This window comes from Lipotes vexillifer, unplaced genomic scaffold (assembly GCF_000442215.2).
Source record: "Lipotes vexillifer unplaced genomic scaffold, Lipotes_vexillifer_v1.1 scaffold1691, whole genome shotgun sequence".
In the NCBI taxonomy this organism is placed as follows: Eukaryota; Metazoa; Chordata; class Mammalia; order Artiodactyla; family Lipotidae; genus Lipotes; species Lipotes vexillifer.
The window spans coordinates 10,592-30,603 of NW_006789046.1; the positions used below are offsets into that span (position 1 = coordinate 10,592).

Here is a 20,012-nt window from a genome sequence, read left to right on the forward strand (position 1 = left end):
TTCCCTCCTTTCACCTTTTTTTTCTTTTCTGGCCGCACTACATGGCATGTGGGATCTTAGTTTCCTGGCCAGGGATCGAACCCTCGCCCCCAGCGGTGGAAGCATGGAGTCTTAACTGCTGGACCACCAGGGAAGTCCCCCACCTTTCATCTTAAAGGGACGATGGTTCTGGAAGAGAGGAATGACAGCAGTGTGCAGTGTCTCGTGGCCAGAGCCTGGAGCTAGACCTTGGGCGTCAAGACCCCGGTCACAGGCTCACAGTCCCTCCTATTTACATTACCCATGCAATGTTTTTATCTAAAGCCGAAATAACTTGCCAACCTTTTAGAAGTGAGTGGCTATGTATGCAAATCTGGATTTCCAGTTTCTCTTGAAATTTATCAAAACCAGGAGAACGTAGAAATTATTAATGAACAGCTAAATCACTGGTGTCTACATAGTGTGTGCATCCACATCTGGGCTGCACAGGGGAGGGGGACGGTGGATGGAGACCCATGAGCCCAACACCCTAACACCTCGGCCTGAATAAAGAACATGCCTCCTACGTATTGGCGCTACTTATTTTCAAACGTGTTAGATGATGTCATGACTTGTAAGATAAAAATTCATTTAAGAGAACTTGCAGCAGGACCTTCCTGGTGATCCAGTGGTTAAAACTCTGTGCTCCCAATGCAGGGGGCCTGGGTTTGATCCCTGGTCGGGGAATTAGATCCCATATGCCACAACTAAGAGTTCGCATGCTGCAACTAAAGATCCCACATGCCTGCAACTAAAGATCCAGCATGCCGCAACTAAAAGATCCCACACGCAGCAACAAAGATCCTGCATGCTGCAACTAAGACCCGGCACAGCCAAATAAATAAATAAAAACATGAAAATAAAAATAAAGGAACCTGCAGCAAATTTCCAAACCTCCCTCCACTTATCCCTTGGCTGCACCCAACAGCTGCCCTCTGGACCTCACATCTCACTTCCCCAGGGGCTGCTTCTCTCCTCAGATCCCAGCTCCTGCTCCCCCAGCTGATGCTCTAACTACAGGGCACAAGTGAGTCCTGCTGAGCCTCTACCCTGATCGGCATGCAGGTATGGGGTGCCTCTCCTGGAGGACCTGCACGGACCCTCAAGCCCACAGCTCCCCCGCTGCCTCCTCGTCCTCACCTCCTGTCCACTCCTCCACTCAGACCATGGGATCTGCCCTCCGTGTCCTGGTCCCTGGAGCGAGGTCTCCAAGGCTGCCCATTCCCCACAGCCAGCACTTGCCTCTCTGCCCTCAGCCACCCGCACTGGGGCCTCCTCTCCCTGAGCCTGTCTCGCACCTGGATCCGTGTCCCCCCCGCCCAGGTATTTCCACCTGCATATCTTGTGGGCACCCCCCACCCCAGAATGGTACAGACATCCCTGACCCCCTCTCTGAGTTGGCTCTATCACCACCAAGGGGCCTGATGGGCCATGGGGGCCGCACGCTTCCCTCCTGCCCGACTCCACCAGCAGGTCCTCTTGTGGGACCCCTACCCCCTCTCATTGGCCTCCATCCATCACATGGGTCTCTCCCATCACTCAATGACAAACCTGGCTGGAGGAGGTAGGGGCCATTCAAGCTACCAGGCAGTCTCAGTGTTCTCGACACCAGCTGCCACACGAGCCGGCTCTCAGCTGGTGTCACCCAAGCAACTCTTCTCTGGGACCATGTCCCCAAGAGGTTTTCCAAGGTGACATCTCCCAGCCTGCACTTTCCAATATGTGGGTGTGAGAGGGACCATCACGCCACAACCACCAGGGCAGCATCCACACTCCCACAAAGCCCTTGGAGCTGAGTGAGGCTGGGGGTGGCCAATAGGGCCCGTTTCCTACAGGGCTCGGAGGTGCCCAGCTCAGCCTGGGCCCGAGTCTTACCCCCGGCACAGGCGAGGACCTCCACAAAGTGGTACGGGAACTTGCCCTTCTTCAGCTTTAGGACCACATTCTGGATGTTTCGAAAGCCATAAGCAGCAGCAAAGCGCAAGAGAACCTCCCCGCTCTTCTCAAGGGTGACCTCCTGGAAGTCTTTGTTCCTATAAAATCAACAACACAGACTTCGATCTGTAGGGTCCTTCCTCTGTGGTTTGAGGATTATTTCCAGTCTAAGTTTGGAGTGTCAGCAAAATTTAAAAGTCTGTGAATAATACATAAAAGTCCTTTTGATCTTGACTGGTATAAATTCTATAAATAGGACCTCCCTCCCAGACCTGCAGCTGGCTTTACAGGGCGGGGCTCCTATTTATAGAATTTACACCTGACAGGCAGCGCTGACCACAGAGGCAGACAGACAGAGGCCATCCCAGCCCCACGCACCTCAGGGCGCGGTAGGTGACCTCCCCCACGTCCTCGTTGAACAGCTCCTTGGCCGCATGTCTGAAGATGTGCGCCAGGTATCCGTCAGAGCTGGCTCCGTCATGGCGTCTAACCTCCTCTTCCTTCATGTCTCCAAACCTCACCAGGCAGGAAAAGTGACAGCAAGAGTTAAATCCAACTCCCTAAGTTTTATGATCCAAGGTCCCGAAAACCTTTACAAGTATTTAGACTTTGGGCAAAAACCTCATCTGTGTTGGGTTTCACTGGCTGACATGAAGTCTGCAGGTGCAGGCGCGCCCACCACTACCCGAATGACTCCTTTCCTCTGGCTGCATGTGTGTCAAGGGTATGACCCTTAGAACCTCACAACTCGGGGCATGAGAACTAGGCATCTGAAGGCCACTTGAGAGGGCACACCATCTGTGCCCAGCCAGGACGAGGCCTCTGGGTCAGCCTGGGCCCAAGCATGGGCTCTGGCCACAGGCACACCAGTCGCTTACATCCTATGCTTACAGTCCACCTTCCACACCAGGGCCACACGTGGGCCTGACGTCACTGCCGGAAGGATCTGCTGCGCAGCCTGTGTGTGCCCTGTGGCCCTCGTGTGCTCTTGCAGTCTGTGTGCACTCTGGGGAACAGGATGCAGCAGGACTGCGGTCAGTGGTTGGGGTCACCACTGATGGCAGAAACCCAGTCTGCTGCTCTTGGGCAAAGGGACCTGAGGGAGCCACTCTGTGTCTGGAGGTACCCCCCAATCCCCCAGTAGGTCCAGGTGTAACGTCAGGAACACGTGAAGTTCAGGAGTGGGGGTGCTGGTGTCCACTCCACAGTGCTGCGCGTGCTCTATGCAGAGCCAAGGGTCGTACGTAGTGGGGCAACAAAGGGAGTGGCTCCCCAGGCCAGGGGCCTCACCACACCCAGGCCTCAGTGTGGCACGTGGCCTCACTGTAAAGGAGGGAGGCCTTGGGACATGCGCCTGGCAGAGGTCACAAGGTCACACAGGAGGCCCCCAAGGTGCAAGGGTGCCTCTCCCTGCAAAGCCACTTACAGAGTGTCCAGAGCAGCGTCTCTCACCGAGAGGTCGCTTTGTTCCATCATCTGAGTGATTTCACCTACAGACAAAGAAGCGACATAAGATGCCGTGACAGGACACGGCCCACATTTCCTCAGGAGCTGCTCCTGGTGTCACCTCCTTCCCTCGGAGGACATTCTAGGTTACAATGACCTTGGTCATCACGCCTGTCACAGGCAACAGATGCAAAGTAACACTGATGAAATGCCAGGGAAGAGTCTAATTCTTCCTTCTGCCCCTGAAACGGGGGCTTCTACAAACGTCTCCCGGTGTTTTTGTTTCCTGAGTGGAAAGCTTTCATGTGGATAGGATGACAGTTATCTGCAACAAGACCGATCAAAAATCAGGACCACTTTTGTATCTCCCTTTGCACAAGGGATGCTGAAGAAACCCTTAACACTAAGGGTGTATCCTGAATCAACTGCTGTGGTGTCAGGTGTGTGTGAGAAGACTGAACATCTGTGAAAAAGAGTAAAAATCTACTGTATTCAAAGAAAACATGCCCAAGTGTGCTTCTTAGGAAAACCCATCATCTAAGGTGAGCAGAGGGCTGTGGCTGAGGCTCTCCCACCCCACTCACCCCCATCACCGCCATAGGAGCCTGTGCGGTGGGGACCTTTCCACGGGCTTCCATGTGGGGAGTTTCTGGTCAGGGGACCCACTGTCCTCGGAGGTTGCCAGAGAGCCAGCCACTCTGCCTCCATGCCGTAGGGACCTGTTTTCAAGGCCATTTAAAGTACACCCACCTGGGCTTCAGCAAAGACTTAATCTACCTCTCAACTGATGGCAGCATTCTGAATGGCTCTTGAGGATTCCAGGGAATCACTCCCATCCCAACACTGAGAAGGTGCTGCGGGCTCTCTGCACAAGTCCAGGGGCAGGGCCTCCAAGAGGAGCTCCCCAGCAATGTCCGTGGTCACACATGTGCTTTCTGCTTTGCTCTGAAGGAGGAAGCTTCAGTGTCCCCAGTGTGGTTGTGTGTCAGGCCCTCACTGTGGACACGCACCGGCCGCGGGGCTGGCCTCCCCCTGATGCTTTTCCCAAGGCCCCACCCTCACCTGAGGTTAGCACGCAGTCAATGCCCCGAGAACCCCTCGAGGCCGTGAGAACATCTTCCTGAAGGGCCTCCAGCTTCTTGTCATAGCAAGGGGCCACGATGACATGGAAAATCTTGTCTGGGGACAGGTTCTGTGCAGGAAAAGCAAATCCACATTGGGGGCCATGCAGAAGGAAGGGGGCAGCTTAATGCGCTGGAGCCAGAACATGCCGCAAGGGAGCAGGCCTGGTGCTTTCTCGGGGTCCAAGACCCGGCTCCCACAGACCAAGTTCCTGAGCCGCAGCACCCCCAAGCCCACCCATGGTGCCACCTCGCTCAAGACCTGCTGCCTGGACACTCACAGGGAGAAGCCAGAAGCTGGCCTGTTTCCCCTGAACTATGCACATGGTGACCAAACATCTTGACAACAAGCCGCTGCTGGACTGTTAATGAACGCCCAGCCGTTTTCCCCGCAGACTTTCCAGATGCTTCTCAAGAGACCAGGCCGCCCCTCTCCGTGCCCCTGGCTGAGCAGAAATTGGTGGCAATGCCAGAAGCTGGAAGCTGAGTGACCAGGTGTCTGGATGCCCCCTCAATCAGCAGGGCCTGGGGCTGAGACCACCTTGTACGCCCGGTGGAACCTCCCCTGCCCTCCCTCACTTGCCCTCAGTTCCCATCAGCACCTGTCCTCACATGGAAGCTCATCGCCTGACCTGTATGCTGCCCTTCAGGAAGAGGCCAGCTTACCTGCCGTCTGGCAAAGTAATCCTTCACCAGGGATCCCATAATCTGCTGGGGAGACTTGGCAGTGCAGAGGTGGGGGGTGACAGGGTGACCTAGCACCCGCTCAGCATATCGGACCCAGCCTGAGGAGGAAAGGGCCCCGTGTCAGCTCCTCGTGGCTGCCTCACCCGGAGTAGAGCAGGACATGTCTTCTTTCAGGAGTGCGTGACAGGCTCCCTCTGACCAGGCCGCCTCTCCTCAGCGGCTCGGCCACGGGAATCCCAGGTGCGTCTGCCATAAGACTGGAGAGTGCCGGGAATGCGCGCCTCCCTTGGCCCCAGACCAGAGAGAACAGAGCAAGAGTAAGAGCTGGGGTAGCAGGTCTCCCCAAATTGAGAACAAGCTTGAAGGAGCAGCTACGAGGTGGCATCCTGGGCGGCTTGGTTCCAGCTCCACCTTGCCAGCTGCAAAGCTGTTCTCATAGCCAGGATGGGTGGCCACAGTTCAGACAGGAGCCAATGGCCACCAGGCCTACCCAGCTTCACTCACCTATCGGAAATTAACAGCCCAGTAATTGCCCACTGTTAGGACAATGAAATATGAGAAACCCACACTCCCCAAGCAATGCACAATAAGCAGCACAACCTGCAGTGTGCCCATGGCATGCCCAGCATGGTCCTTAGCATTTCCCCTGAGTTGCTGACTCCCACAATGCCTTGGGAGTGCACCACCGCTGCCATAGATTCCGGGGTAGACTGCAGGTCAGAAAGGTCAGTGGACCAAACAGCCTGCAGCCTCAACCTGCAGGAGCAACAGCCTGCTCCCCTCTCCTGCTGGGCATGACCTGGTAAGGAGAGCGTCTGGTGACACTGCTGATCCTACAGCAGTGTCTGGTGTGCACACCACAGCACCATGAAAGGGGTGTCGGGGGGGGGAGTGGGGGCAAGGAAGCCTGGAGACAAGCTGCCCACCAGAACCCTGGGGCAGCCACCTCCCCATGCCCACTCCCAGAAGGAGGAACAGCAAGCACCAGCCAATCCCATCTGAACAAACTCAAACCAGTCATCACCTGCTTGCAGGCCTGAGCATACTCAGGAAATGTCCATGGTCACCAGCATAAGCCCCTAAGAGAAATGCTGCTGGAGGATGGCTCCCCTCGTTCCCAGCCTCTGCACGTGTACATGGAATGGTTCACATTAAAAAAGAAAAACTAGGGAATTCCCTGGGTCCAGTGGTTAGTACTTAGCGCTTTCACTGCCGGGGCCCCAGGTTCAATCCCTAGTTGGGGAACTAGGATCCCACAAGCTGCATGGCGTGGCTAATAAATAAGTAAAAAGAAAAAAGAAAAACTATCAAAGGTCGTTGAGCATTTGCGGGCCCAAGACCACTCCCACCACAGGTCTGGCTTTGTAAGGCCCCTGTGCACCCTGGTCTCAGCGCCAGTGCCCACACCTGCAGACTTGGCTCTCAGGCAGACCCCAGCTCCATGCTGCGGGCGAATGTGCTATGTGCTGTGAAGGCCTCGCACAAGATCAGGCAGAACACCAGGCGGTAGGAGCCAGGGCCCCGGAAAACCTCCTGGCCGGGGCAGGGAAGAGGACCAAACAGGCATGAGGAGGAGGAACCGGGTCACAGGGTCCACAGCACCTGGCATAGGACACCAGACAGGCTAGCACTTTCTCACGGGCACCCCTGATCAGAACTTGCCACCAGCACCGGCGTGGAGCTTGGTAAGCCCCGCTGGCCCCCCAACTTGGTGGCAGCATGGGTGTGGATAGGGCACCCAAATCCCACCCTGTCAGGCTACTCACCTCTTCTCAGTGACCCTCTCTGAAGGCAGAAAGGGAACCTGCTCAGAGAAGTGCCTGGCACAAGGTTCCCGCTCTCCAGACACTCTGCTGGGTTGGAGAGATTACTTCCCACACTTGAGCTCAATGAGTGCTCTTGGCGGGATATCACACAGCCCAAGGCCAGTGAGCATGTCCAGAGCTGAGCAGCTCAATACCCCCTCTCCCATCCACCCCCGCTGGGCAAAGGTGCATCGGCAAGGTGGTGCTCCATTGGCTTGTGGGCAGCAAGGGCCTGCCCAGATGTCCCTATCCCGGCCTGGATGTGCTGCCCTCCAGTCTGAGGAAGCATGACTGGGACATAGGGACCCTGTGTGCAGAAGCCTGGCAAGTCAGTCCAGGACCACCTATAGCCTGATTCTGCACACCAGGTCAAATCATCCGACTTGGTGCTGTTTTAATTTCCCTAAGTTGTCACAGGGAAGCAAAACAGCACCAAATTCTAGAAAAGGGTTAGGTCCGAAGCAGATCTCACCTCATCTCCCTGAATTTGAGAGGTGGCATAAACATGAACAACAGTTACAGTTTTGACTGGCTTAGCTACAAAGAGCTCCCGAAGGAAAATGCATCATTATCTAGGAAGAAAACTCGGAGAAGCTCCAAACCCACGAGTAAACAGCCCTGAGCAGCTCAGGGAGACCACCAAATGCAGCAAACACAAAGCTGGAGGAGGGAGAGTGGCTGGTCTGCAGCAACAGCAGACAGCCCAGTTCTCCACCAGCGCTGCACTCACTCCAAGGACAGAGGGCCCATTGCTTTCTGCAGGAATCAACCACCTGCTTATTACTACCCAGGTTAGCAGGGCTAGTTCCTGCCAGGAGTGGAGGCTTCTGTCCCAGGCTCCATCCCAACAGGGCCTACCACATAAGGTATCCATCGCTATCTGAAGGTTTGGTGTCAGGACAGCACAGGAATTCCTGTGATCCTGCCGACAGGAACGTGGAATGGGAAGTCTGGAACCACCGCCCTGGGGGCACAGGCCGAGCTCGGGTCATTTTATACTGCCTCTTCCTTGGATGGGTGGGAATGAGCCACAGTGAATGGCTGTGTGGCATCGAGTGAGGGCCCCACAAGGAGCCGGTGCTGGGATCCCAGGGGCAGGGGCACCTCTGCAGTGCCCTTGGAGAGCCAGGTGGTTCCCCGAGACCTCAGCTGTGCATACTTACTCCTAAGCAGCTGCGAAAACACCTACAAGGACATAAACACAGAAGTGGACACCACGGTCCAGCAAAGTGTGCATTTAGAGTCAGTTTATACATAGACTCTGGATACAGAAACTGCCTGACACGCCTGGAGAGCTGGGAGCATCCACGTGGGGGGTCATCTTTCCAGGAGGACAACCTACACACCAGAAATAAGCCCCACCTGATGCTGATCACCTCTCGCCGGCTGGTGGGCCGCTGAACAACATCGCTCAGTTAATGAATCAACCCATGGGCCTCTTGGACAGATGGCAAATTTCCTTTCCATGGTTTTATGAGTGGGTGGAAAGTACTTCCAAATTCTAAGCAACCATAATGTCAACGTTCAACTTTGTTAAATTGTAATCCTAATGATTGATGGGCGACATGTAAAATGCTAGAAAAATTTGGAACCATGGTGGGGGAGGAGGGGTAAACTGAAAATAGAAAAGTAAACAAAAACCTAAGATTATGTAGAACATAACTGGGCTCTCACAAACCTGATTTATTTAGAAATAATTTTTTCACTAAATGTCACTTACCAGTACAGCACTTCCTCCCTTCCCTTATGCATCATCTTTAAACATTTTCTTATTCCAAAACTTTCTATTTTTCCAGAATTAAAAAACCTGTGATAAAATTTCTCTACCTCAGGCACCAAGCTCTATATAATAAAACTAATTAAAGACTGGTTTAAAAAGTGCTCCAGGATGGAATCTAGTATTAATGTAAAGAAATATTTTTTATTATGTAACTTCTATTTAAGCTGGCAAAAGATCCATGGGTGTTCATATTATCTATAATTGTTTGGACATTTGAAATATGTCATACTTTTAATAAATATGTTGGTCGATGTAAAACTACTCAAGGCTCAAACTACTCCCCAAGACCCACTGACCCCCTGACCTCATCCACTGCCTAGGCCTGCCCCCAAACGCAGACTGATGTGAAAAGGTGCTTCAGGCACCCAGAGGCCCAGCCGCAGGCCCTGTGCTCACCAGGACAGGCAGAGGTCAGCATGGGTAACGTGGGCTCTTCCTCATTGTGCTGGCGGAATCGACGCACAAATTCTTTTTGACTCTCCAGGATGCTGAAATCTGCAGCGATTGTTGTATCGAAGACATAATGCACCCCTGCAGGGAAGAGAGGCGCATTCGGCTCCACGTCACAGAATATGGGATCTGTTCTCAGGGTCTGGAGTGTCAAGGACAAACTGAAAGGGCAGACTCCACAAGCATCGCTAGCTGCCGAAGTAGGAGACTGTCTGTGCCCTTTACTCTTTCAAACAACAGCATGTATCATTTTTCACAAAAAACATATATATTCTCTCTCCTGCTTCCTCTTTTCCCCTCTACATGTACACAAACACCTTACCGTACGTACTCCATATGTAAATTAATGCAATATTACAAGCAGTATTCTCTTCCAATTCACTGGCTAAATTAAATTCCAGTCTGTAATGCTCTTTGATATCTTTAAAATAAACAAAATGAGTAAACTGGCTAAGCATACCTTTATTATGTTGATTTTTAACTAGCTTTTTCTTAATAAATATTTTTCTTTTTTTAAAACTCAAGTATAGTTGATATACAGTATTATATAAGTTACAGGTGTATGATATAGTGGTTCACATATTTTAAAGGTTATGCTCCATTTATAGTTATTATAAAATATTCGCTATAGGGAATTCCCTGGCGGTCCAGTGGTTAGGACTCAGCACTCTCACTGCCATGGCCCAGGTTCAATCCCTGGTCAGGGAACTAAGATCCTGCAAGCCACGTGGTGTGGCCAAAAAACAAATTTTTTTTTGCTATATTCCCTGTGTGGTACAATATATCCTTGCAGCTTATTTTATACCTAATAGTTTGTACCTCTTTATCCCCCACCCTTATAGTGTCCCTCCCCCACTTCCCTCTCGTTGGTAACCACTAGTTTGTTCTCTATCTGTGAGCCTGCTTCTGTTTTGTAATATTCACTAGCTTACTATATATTTTTAGATTCCACATATAAGAAATATCACACAGTATTTGTCTTACTTTGTCTGACTTAATTCACTTAGCATAATACCCTCCAAGTCCATCCATGTTACTGCAAATAAGTTCTTAACATTGGAAAATAAACCTAAGACAAAAGAATGTGCTTTCAATAATTACAATAAAATAAAACAAGCAAATAATTTTAATATCTGCAGCTGGTCTAAACCTTAAAAGCAGCCAGTTATTCTTAAAAAGAAATATTATGGGGCTTCCCTGGTGGCGCAGTGGTTGAAAGTCCACCTGCCGATGCAGGGCACGCAGGTTCGTGCCCTGGTCTGGGAGGATCCCATATGCCGCGGAGCGGCTGGGCCCGTGAGCCATGGCCGCTGAGCCTGCGCGTCGGAAGCCTGTGCTCCGCAATGGGAGAGGCCACAGCGGTGAGAGGCCCGCGTACCACAAAAAAACAAAAAAGACATATTATGGGGACTTCCCTGGTGGAGCAGTGGTTAAGAATCCGCCTGCCAATGCAGGGGACACAGGTTCAATCCCTGGTCGAGGAAGATCCCACATGCCGAGAAGCAATGAAGCCCATGCGCCACAACTACTGAGCCTGCACTCTAGAGACCACGAGCCACAACTACTGAGCCCACGTGCCACAACTAATGAAGCCCGTGTGCCTAGAGCCTGTGCTCTGCAACAAGAGAAGCCACTGCAATGAGAAGCCCGCGCACTGCAACGAAGAGTAGCCCCGCTCGCCGCAACCAGAGAAGGACTGCGCGCAGCAATGAAGACCCAATGCAGCCAAAAATAAAAATAAATTTATAAAAAATAATTTTAAAAAAGAAATATTATAAATGTTGTGTCACCTTAAAGAGTTACCTTAAAAATATGTTTCACTGTGGATATATTTTCTTTATTAATATTAACACATAATGCCCAATTATTTATTTTTAAAAAATACCCCCCCTAAAAATAAGGCCTTTCACTATGAGAAGACAGAGCATCTAATAACTTCGATCTCTGGTAAAACTAAGCTAACCTTAGGCTTTTTAAGATTAAAAGCATAAAGGATGACTTAAGGAGTCCACGCTGGTAGCTGCAGCCTTAGTTTTGATTGTGGCAGGCAGTGCACCGAGAAACAGCTCCACGTGGAAAGCAACACGGAGCAGTGAGGCAGGCAGACCAGTGCGAGGACATTTAGTCTACATGTCCTCTTATTTTATTAGTAATTCCAATGCGTTTATATCTTTAAAAATCCATTGAGGAGGGCTTCCCTGGTGGCGCAGTGGTTGGGAGTCCGCCTGCCGATGCAGGGGACACGGGTTCGTGTCCCGGTCCGGGAGGATCCCACGTGCCGCGGAGCGGCTGGGCCCGTGAGCCATGGCCGCTGAGCCTGCGCGTCCGGAGCCTGTGCTCTGCAACGGGAGAGGCCGCAGCGGTGAGGGCCCGCGTACCACAAAAAAAAAAAAAAAAAATCCATTGAGGAACAGTAAAAACTCTTATTTGGCAAATGGCTCAAGTTCTCCTCTTCTGAGCCCACCTGTAGGACACTCTGGGTTGGAGGGGAAGTTCCAGTCTGACATGACAGACAAGACAGAAGCATTCTTATCGCTGTTTGAGGCAGTATTACTCTAGTATTCATTCACATTTGAGTCATCATGTACTGACCTTTCATTCTTCACACAAAGGACATAGCCCATTCCCTTCCTGCTCTGATCTTCAGAGAGCTTCCTGGGAAACCAGATGCCAAGCATTGTAGATGTGATTCTCCATCAAATAAACGCCCTCTGTAACCACTATGAGCCAGGCAACTCAACATTGCTGGGCAAGCGTGGGTCCCAGGTGTCCCCAGCTACGTGCCCTAAGATGGTCATTTGCTGTTCCCGGAGGGGCCAGCCCCGGCCGTAACACAACACTCATCTGCATGGCAAGAGGGGAAGTGACACCAGCCTACCATGCATGGGTCAGAGAGACGGTCCTCTCAGGTTCCACAAAACTCTCATGGAAGTTCTTACCTATCCTGTGCCTTTGAAAATTGAACTCTAGAGATTAAAAGGGCAGTTAAAAACTCAAGTTATAAATTCAAATTAAATCAGATTTATTTGCTATAAATAATATCAAAAGGCACCTCACCAAGACTTTTGAGGAAGCCACAGAGTCTTCTGGATGCATCAGTCACACTGAGGCTGAATTTAGCAGCAAAATAAGGCAGAGACTGAGGACATACCGACACTGCCAGCACCTTGTGCTTTGAGGTATCACATTTCTAGGAGAAATAGAGAAGAACATTGTACATGTGGTGATTACACAGGGAGTGAAAGTAAGACACCTTCATGAAAAGTCTAGAACAAACAGAATGTAACAGATGCCCTATGGAAAAACTAATAAAATATACAAGACACTGGCAAGCACGAAGAAAAAGGAGAATAAAACGAGAATGAAAAGAATGAGATATTCCAAGAGATTTTATCAATTTTAAGAACAATATTAAATCAGAAATATATACATTGATATTATACATAAATGCAAACATCTGGAGAATATGGATAAATTTAAAGGAAAAATAAAAGTTATGTACAATATTGGACTGTAAATAACTGAAATGACCCATAACAATGAAAATACATGAAAATGGGGCCCTGAGGTCTGTCCCCAAGAGACCTCAAGCCCAGGTCACTTAGTGGCAAATTTTAGCAAATTTTTAAGTAGTAGATGATCCTCATTTTCTGTGAAGTCTTTAATAAATACCGAACAAACAAGCGTGAAACCAGGCTATCACACCCTGAATCCAAAACCAGATGCTGGCAGTTCAAGAAATCCCTAGAAAAATATGAACAAATTGAGTTTAGAAGCGTGCTGACTCATCACGGACACGCAGGATGTAACCCGGGGAGCAGCATGAGCAAGGATGTTGGGCATTAGAAAGTCAGCAGTGGGATCCCTTAACCTGGGATTAGAGGAGAGAGAATGCAGGATTATCATGACAGAGACTGTTCAGGTCAGACATTGCCTGCAAATGAGGAAAAGCAGAAACCTGGACAGAGGTGTTCAGTGGTCACCTTCCACCACAGTCTACCTGTGGACTGGTCACAGACAGGACAGTCTGGTCCTGTACCCATGCCCCTGCCTCGAAGCTCACGCGAGACAATGCTGAGGCTGCCTATCTCCTCTGGATGGGATTTCACCTTCATGTGACGCCTGGGAAGCCCACACCCAACAAATCCATCAGGGCACCAAGCTGGCACACACTGACCTCCAGCTCCCTCACAAATTCCTATGATGCCCAAGCCAGCCAGGCATGGTTTCTGTGGTTTGTGACCAGCAGCATCCTAATATAAATTTGGAAGCAGGAACAAGGGGGTGCAAGTTTCAAATGCTACTGGAGGAGGAAGAGCAGAGGGCGGTCTGTCCCCAGCTTCAGGAGCCAGACTCGAAACTTCCTGCCCCTCTGTCTGACACCCTGCCCAGGGAATTGCGAGGGTGCACTCCTCACTTCATTCTCACTCAAATATCACCTCCTCTGAGGGAGCCGATTTATGACCAAGAGGGGATCACCCTGAGCCCGGAGCCAAGGGCAGCAGGGAAATAGAAACTGCTTTTTCCTGATGACAGCCCTGACTGACTGACTCAGCCAAACCCAAAACCTCTCCCACTTCTAAGCTTTCAGTTTCATGAAATAACTAAGCATTTCCTTTTTATGCTAGTCTGACTTGGGTACCCATTTTCTATAGCCAAAATGCTGACTGGTATGAGTATCTACATCTCTTTAATAGTAAAAGATCCTGCAAACATCTATTTAATAGTAAAACTTTACCAGCATTTCCACTAAAGTCTGAAACAAGACATTAGTACTATTTTTTAAATTTAATTTTATTATTATTATTTTTTTAATTGGCCACGCCACACGTGGCATGTGGGATCTTAGTTCCCCGACCAGGGGTCGAACCTGCGATCCCTGCATTGGGAGTGTGGAGCCTCAACCACTGGACCGCCAGGGAAGTCCTGACATTAGTACTATTTTTATCACTACTGCTATTTCAGGTTGATTTAAAGGTCCTAGACAATACCATCAGAAGAAGAAATAAGATATACACAGACTGGAAAAGAAAAAATTTGTTACCTGCAGTCAGTACACCTAGAAAAAAACCTGGGCCTCACATGGGCCAAAGCGCCCAGCACGGTGTGTAGAGCCGGTACACATACTGCCTGGGAAGCAGCTGCGAGAGCACAGAAACACCCCAGGCCAGAGTGAGGGCGAAGAGAGATGTGCTTTACAGCCTCATCTGCCTCCGCCTTTCCTGTCTTTCCCCTTCACCTGTCTTCCTGTCACTACTGGAATACAAGTGACATTGAGTAGTTCCGTCTGTACAGGGAGTCTGCAGGGATGAACTGAAGGACCACAGCCCTGCCCCAGGCCGCAGAGCCTGTGAGGACAGAAGCCCTGCCTCTGAGAATGCCCCAGAGGCAGAGCGGCAGCAGCTGAGCCACCACACCATCCCATGACCAAGCACTCAGAGGCCTCCCCCAAGCCAGGGGAGCCTGGTCGGTGGGGCGGGCCATAGCTGCTGCCCACATCAATGAGGGAGTGTGACTGTGGGTGCGGTTTTGTTCTGACAGGGCTAGGGAGAGGGTCAACTACAGCAAGGGACACAGGGCCAGGGCCAAGATGCACTCCCCAAGCCCCAGCAGAGGCTTCATGCCTCACCTTGACCTCCACCCACCTCTGGCGCCAGAAAGTGCCTGGGATGCCGTACCTTGTTAAGGTTCAGAACTCGCAAGAAGTCCTTGGCGTTCTGCTGGGAAACCTGGACTCCTTCCTCTGGAGACACACAGCTGTCACAGGCCAGGCAGTCACTCAGAAATATCTTGGCATCAGCCAATTTATGGAATTCTCCTTTCTACGAAAGAAAGATGATGCTCTGGGCCTGATTCTTCAACAAAAACTCTTTAATACTTGCTTCTTTAGAAAACGTAACAGCGCAAGCATAATAAGAAAACTGGTGCAAAACCCCTGAGACATCCAGGCCAGGCCTGGAGCTCCAGGTGCTGCAGCCACCATGGTACCACGGTACCACGGATGGCAATATGTGGGGAGTGGACCAGCACCGTCAAATGTGGCAGGAGGAGAGCTACACTTCTGGGCTTCTCCTGCCCCCATGCCTCTCCCTGCTGCCACTGGGGGCTCCTGGCTTGGCCTGCTCTGCACTCCCTGTTGAGCTCGCCCAGTCCCACGGCTCCCCACAGAAGCCTCCCATGGAAGCCCGCAGACTGGCCTCCCTGAGAGGCTTAGAACTAACGTATTTCACTGCTGACCCGTGGGCAACAGGGCCCTCACGTCACAGAGCTGTGACGCTCAAACTCACACATCAGTGACTCTGCTCCCTTAGACACAAGACAATAACCCTTGGCTGCTTCGTCTTCTCCTTGTTGCACCTGCGCCCACTTGCTCCCTGCAGCTCCCTCCCTAGGCAGAGGTCCACCAGAACACAAACCACACCTCCGATGGAGGCCCTCATTGCCTTCACTCCTCCCAGCTCTCACCTCTAGCCACTCTGGCCCTTCCTTCTCTGGGTCTCCCTGAGGGAAATGCTCCCTGAGAGCCTGGCTCACCCCTCGGACCCTCGCAGACACCTGCCAGAACAGCACCCCCTGGCATCTATGTGTTGCCCCTTTTCCCTGAAATGCAAGCTCTGAGGGAGCAACCTTGTCTCATTCCCTTCTGTTCTCTGACGTCTCCTGTATACAGAAGGCACTCAATAAATATTTGGTGGATGAACATATGAATATTCTGAAGCCTACTAGAGCCATTTCAACAGCCCCTGATGGTTGTACATTGGTTCTTCTTTCAAACATTTAGTGAGAGAGGGCTCGCGGTGGGGGTGGTGTGGCCCTCCCATCCACAGCAGCTCTGAACAGGAGTGCACACTGTCACCTCCCTCCTCCCCATGTGCCCCGGTGTCACAGTGCAGCGCTCACTCCGGGACCTTGTTATGTTGCAGATGCTCATTCAGGAGGTATGGACAGGACCCAAGGGTTTGCACTTCTAACAAGCCCCGAGGTGGGGTCAGAGCTGCTGCTCCAAGGGTCTGGAGCACATGGCTTGGCACACAGCTGGTGCCTAACAGGTACTGTTGAGCAGCACTGAGAATTCTGCTTCCACTGCCCCTGCAGAGGCGCCCAGGACCACACTCTGAGCCGCCGTGGGCAGCAGGGCTCCCCCCCAAGCCTACGAGCCACATGCCACCCCATCATCCTCATCCTTCTGCAGGCTTTCAAGGGCCAGGCCTGGTTCCTTCCCACCTGTTGCGGTCCTTTCTCTTTCTCCTGCTGCCTCTTAAACACGGGCATTCTCCGCAGAAGCCTATCCATCGGCCCTTCTCTCCTATCAGCCTCACTTCTCAGAGCAGCGTCAGGCCCCTACTCAACCTCTCCAATCTCAGCCTCCAGGGAGCTCTCTCCCTCCCAAGCTCCAGACTGATATCCTGCAAAGCTCAGTGTCCATGCAGCTCAAACTGCACTCAGCTCCCTGTGCCACGCCCCCTTTCCTGCTTCTGCCACTCTGGCTGGCCCACCCAGGCCTCACCACCCTCAGCTTCCCAAGTAGTTTCCTTCTATTCTTCCCCTACTCTAGTCAGCTTAAGGCACCTACCTTAAAACATGCATCCAATCTATCTCCTTGCCCTTAACACCCTCCCTGTGCCTGATGAGCTTTCACCCCATCCCTACATCCCCCACCATCAGTTCTCACCACCCCTCAGGGCCCACTCCAGTAGCCACTTTCCTGAATGGCTCTTCCCATCAGGGGGTCCGCCCACTGTGCTGGCAGGGCGCCCACTTAAGCCATATACACACATTATCTCCCAGCTACCACAGCCCTGGGAGAGAAGTAACCCAACTCCCCATGTCACTGATAAGGAAACTGGGGCTCCCAGGGTTAGATGTCTGTCCAAGGTGATGTAGCCAGAGGGTGGGTGTGGGAGGCCCCAGGCCAGGTGCTCTGGGGCTGCAGGGCCCCAGGTGCTCACTGCCTCTCTTCTGCCTCAGTGCCCTGGGTGCTTGTCTCATCCCCTGCTGCTCACTAAGCCCTACAGTCACCAGAGCACACAGCAGCACTGGTACATGACACAACCATATCAAAGCCTGTCTGACTCAATGCTGTATTAGGACTCCTAAACTAAAGAGGAAACCTGCTGCTTGCTTCTTCCATGTTGCCAATTTTCCATTTCTAAAACCGGTACCAGTACTTTTTAAGGGAAGAAATAACCTTAACCTCCCTGTACCGCATCCTCCTCTCTGTAAAATGGGGACAAACGGTAGGGCTTACTTGAAATGCTCATTCTGAGCATGAAATGAGATCACATGTATAAAGCACTTTCTCTAGCGCCCAGCTCAGGGTATGCACCCAGTAATTGTAAACTGTCACTACTGGCTAAGGAAAACCTAAAAACTCAAGAACTGAGAGAAGAAGCCATTAGAAAAATAAACTTACAGAATCAGGAAATCTGAATTATTTTATAAATTACCTACCTAAAATCCCATCTTACAGAATAGAACTTTTCACTAAAAAAAAAAAAAGAAGGTTTAAACATTACAGCTCTATTTCTAATAAACAGCCAAGGACAACATTTTTCTTTGTCCCTAACATGGTATGTCTTGGCTTGGTGTATCGTGTGAAGAGACACTGTTTCGTGCTCTGACCTTGAAGATCATGTGCCTCCAACTGACTGACCTGCACGTTTGGCCCCTGCATTTCTTGCTTCTTTCTTTCTTACAGCAATGATGTACCTGGTGATGTGAGCCCCCAAAGAGGAGAAAAACAGCAGCAGCTGTTTACTCCAGGCTGATACAAAACTGAAAAATCTACTTGCCTCTCCATTCTCGTGGGCTGGACTTGGTACATCGACTGATGCATTCTCTTGGTCATCGGTTTTTGTTTTTTTACTACATTCCTTGAAAAGGCAAAGGAACATATGAAAGAACAACTTTTAATCTGACTCTGTGAATTTAAAAAAACATACATACTTGCTGATGAATTCATCGCATGTCTCAAAATCTTTTCTACAGAAATAGAAGCACTTATAATTGTGGACATACAAACACACCCATACACACCTTTATACCTGCATTGTTTGCAGCAAATGAAAACTAGAAGCAATGTGGCCTCTCATGACAGGTAAATTAATGCCAGACTACCTGGACATGTGTATACTTGGAATACAACGAACTAAGGTTGTGTGTAATGCTATGAAAAGGTATCTCCTGTACAACGTTGAGTGAAAGAAAGAGCAAGTGATGGAATAATATTTATGATACGATCCAATTTTGAAAAAACAAACAGAAACCCGCCTGTGCATCACAGCCTAGAAGTAAGCGGGTAACGCTATCACAGTTACCGTGGTTACCCAGGTAGCAGAAGGCCCAGCCCGTGTTTCCTTCCTGCACTTCTGTATCGTTTTCGTTACTGTAAGCACGAAAGTTTTTAGGTAGCATAAAGCCCCCTAAAAACACTGTTGATCACCGTACCGCTAATTCACACCAAGGATGGTGTCTGCTGTGAGTGCCCTGACTGGTAGCAAAGGTTGGTCGGTTTTTCTGGTGGTTTTTGGCTTCGAAGGTACTTTGAAAGGATAGACATGCGCCCCGACGTCACGCCGCCTCCGGGAGACGGCAGCGGGAACCTGACGCGCGGGTGGCCCACCCTCAGCGGCCTCCACCCCCGAGAACGGGAACTGCGGGCCGGCGCCCGGAGGTTCTGTCAGCGACGACGCGGAGGCAGAGGCGCTCGGAGCTGCCAGGCTCCCGACGCCCCCGAGGCCCCGGGCTCTGCGAGCGTAGGCTCCTCCCGACCCCGGACCCTGTCCCGGACCCCGCCCCGGCCCCAGCGCGCGGAGCCCACCTTCCGTGTGCAGTGCTCACACTTCATCTGGAGCGGGGCTGGCAGGTCCGGGGGCGCGGCCTGAGCGGAGAACCGGGAGACGCAGTCACCGCCACCCGCCGCCCGCTGCCCGCCACCCTTTGTTGTCTTCGCTCCGACGCGGCCCCACCCCTCGCCGCTCCGCTCGACCAATGAAAGCTCCGGGAGCGAGCGAGCCACAAGCCTAAACCAACAGGAGCGCGTAGAGGGCGGTGCGCCTCCACGCTTCAGGTCCCCGCCTAGGCCAATGAGACCGCGGGAAAGGGGCGGGTCAGGCCCTGGAGCCAATAGGAGCACGCGGGGCGGAGCGGGCGGGACCCCCGCGGAGACCGCTGCCGGTTCCCCGGTGGGTTTCCGCGGCGTGCGGGTCTGACGGCGGCTGTGGGCGAGCTAGCTCACCGTCCCGAAGGGCCGGCCCGAGATCGTTCCCAGGGTGGTCGGGCGCGTCAGCTTGGCGCCAGACGCACGCTCCGCTCCGGGCCGGCCGAGACGGCGCCGCCCCGCCGCCATTTTCGCCCCGAGAGGCGTCACGTAGGCCCGGCGGGGCAGCAGTGCGCACGCGCGACGGGTCGGGAGCACGTGTCGCCGTCGGGAGTGCGAGGCACCTATGAAGCGGGGGTGCTGGACCAGCGTCTTTCCGCTGCCTCTGGCAAACCGGGGGTGGTGGTGGGGGATACAGGGCTAAGTGGAGATGCTGAACTCTGTCCACTGTGAACATTTTATGAAGTCTGTGCATGGTCATCGTACCATCGGAAATGAGAAATACACCTGGAAGAAAAGCATGAGGGTGTCTCTGTCAAACACCAGCAGTTCACAGGAATCTCAGAAATGGACCCTTGTTCCTCCTAACCTTGGGGGGGCGGTCACAGAGGTCAGCAAAACATTCAAGTATATTCCTCGTCCCAGAACCTCACTAGGATCTTAAAATTTTC

The 20,012-nt window shown here is 51.8% G+C and overlaps 1 protein-coding gene and 1 non-coding gene across 2 annotated transcripts in view; one reads left to right on the forward strand and one right to left on the reverse strand.

Annotated features, from left to right (window-relative positions):
• The window catches only part of NARF (nuclear prelamin A recognition factor), a 19,522-nt gene extending 294 nt beyond the window's left edge, over positions 1-19,228 (reverse strand). Inside the window, exons 1-10 of the mRNA XM_007462287.1 lie at positions 19,063-19,228; positions 18,035-18,115; positions 14,921-15,064; positions 12,300-12,432; positions 9,189-9,323; positions 5,187-5,305; positions 4,462-4,591; positions 3,380-3,443; positions 2,332-2,469; positions 1,894-2,051 (exon numbers count right to left, since the gene is read on the reverse strand). Of these exons, the coding sequence (XP_007462349.1) occupies positions 1,894-2,051; positions 2,332-2,469; positions 3,380-3,443; positions 4,462-4,591; positions 5,187-5,305; positions 9,189-9,323; positions 12,300-12,432; positions 14,921-15,064; positions 18,035-18,115; positions 19,063-19,089 (1,129 nt within the window). The 5' untranslated portion in view covers positions 19,090-19,228. The remainder of the gene's footprint in view (positions 1-1,893; positions 2,052-2,331; positions 2,470-3,379; positions 3,444-4,461; positions 4,592-5,186; positions 5,306-9,188; positions 9,324-12,299; positions 12,433-14,920; positions 15,065-18,034; positions 18,116-19,062) is intronic.
• On the forward strand, positions 9,879-9,950 carry TRNAE-CUC (transfer RNA glutamic acid (anticodon CUC)). The gene has a single exon. It is a non-coding gene; the product is annotated as a tRNA-Glu (tRNA).
• Positions 19,229-20,012: the final 784 nt, after the last annotated feature.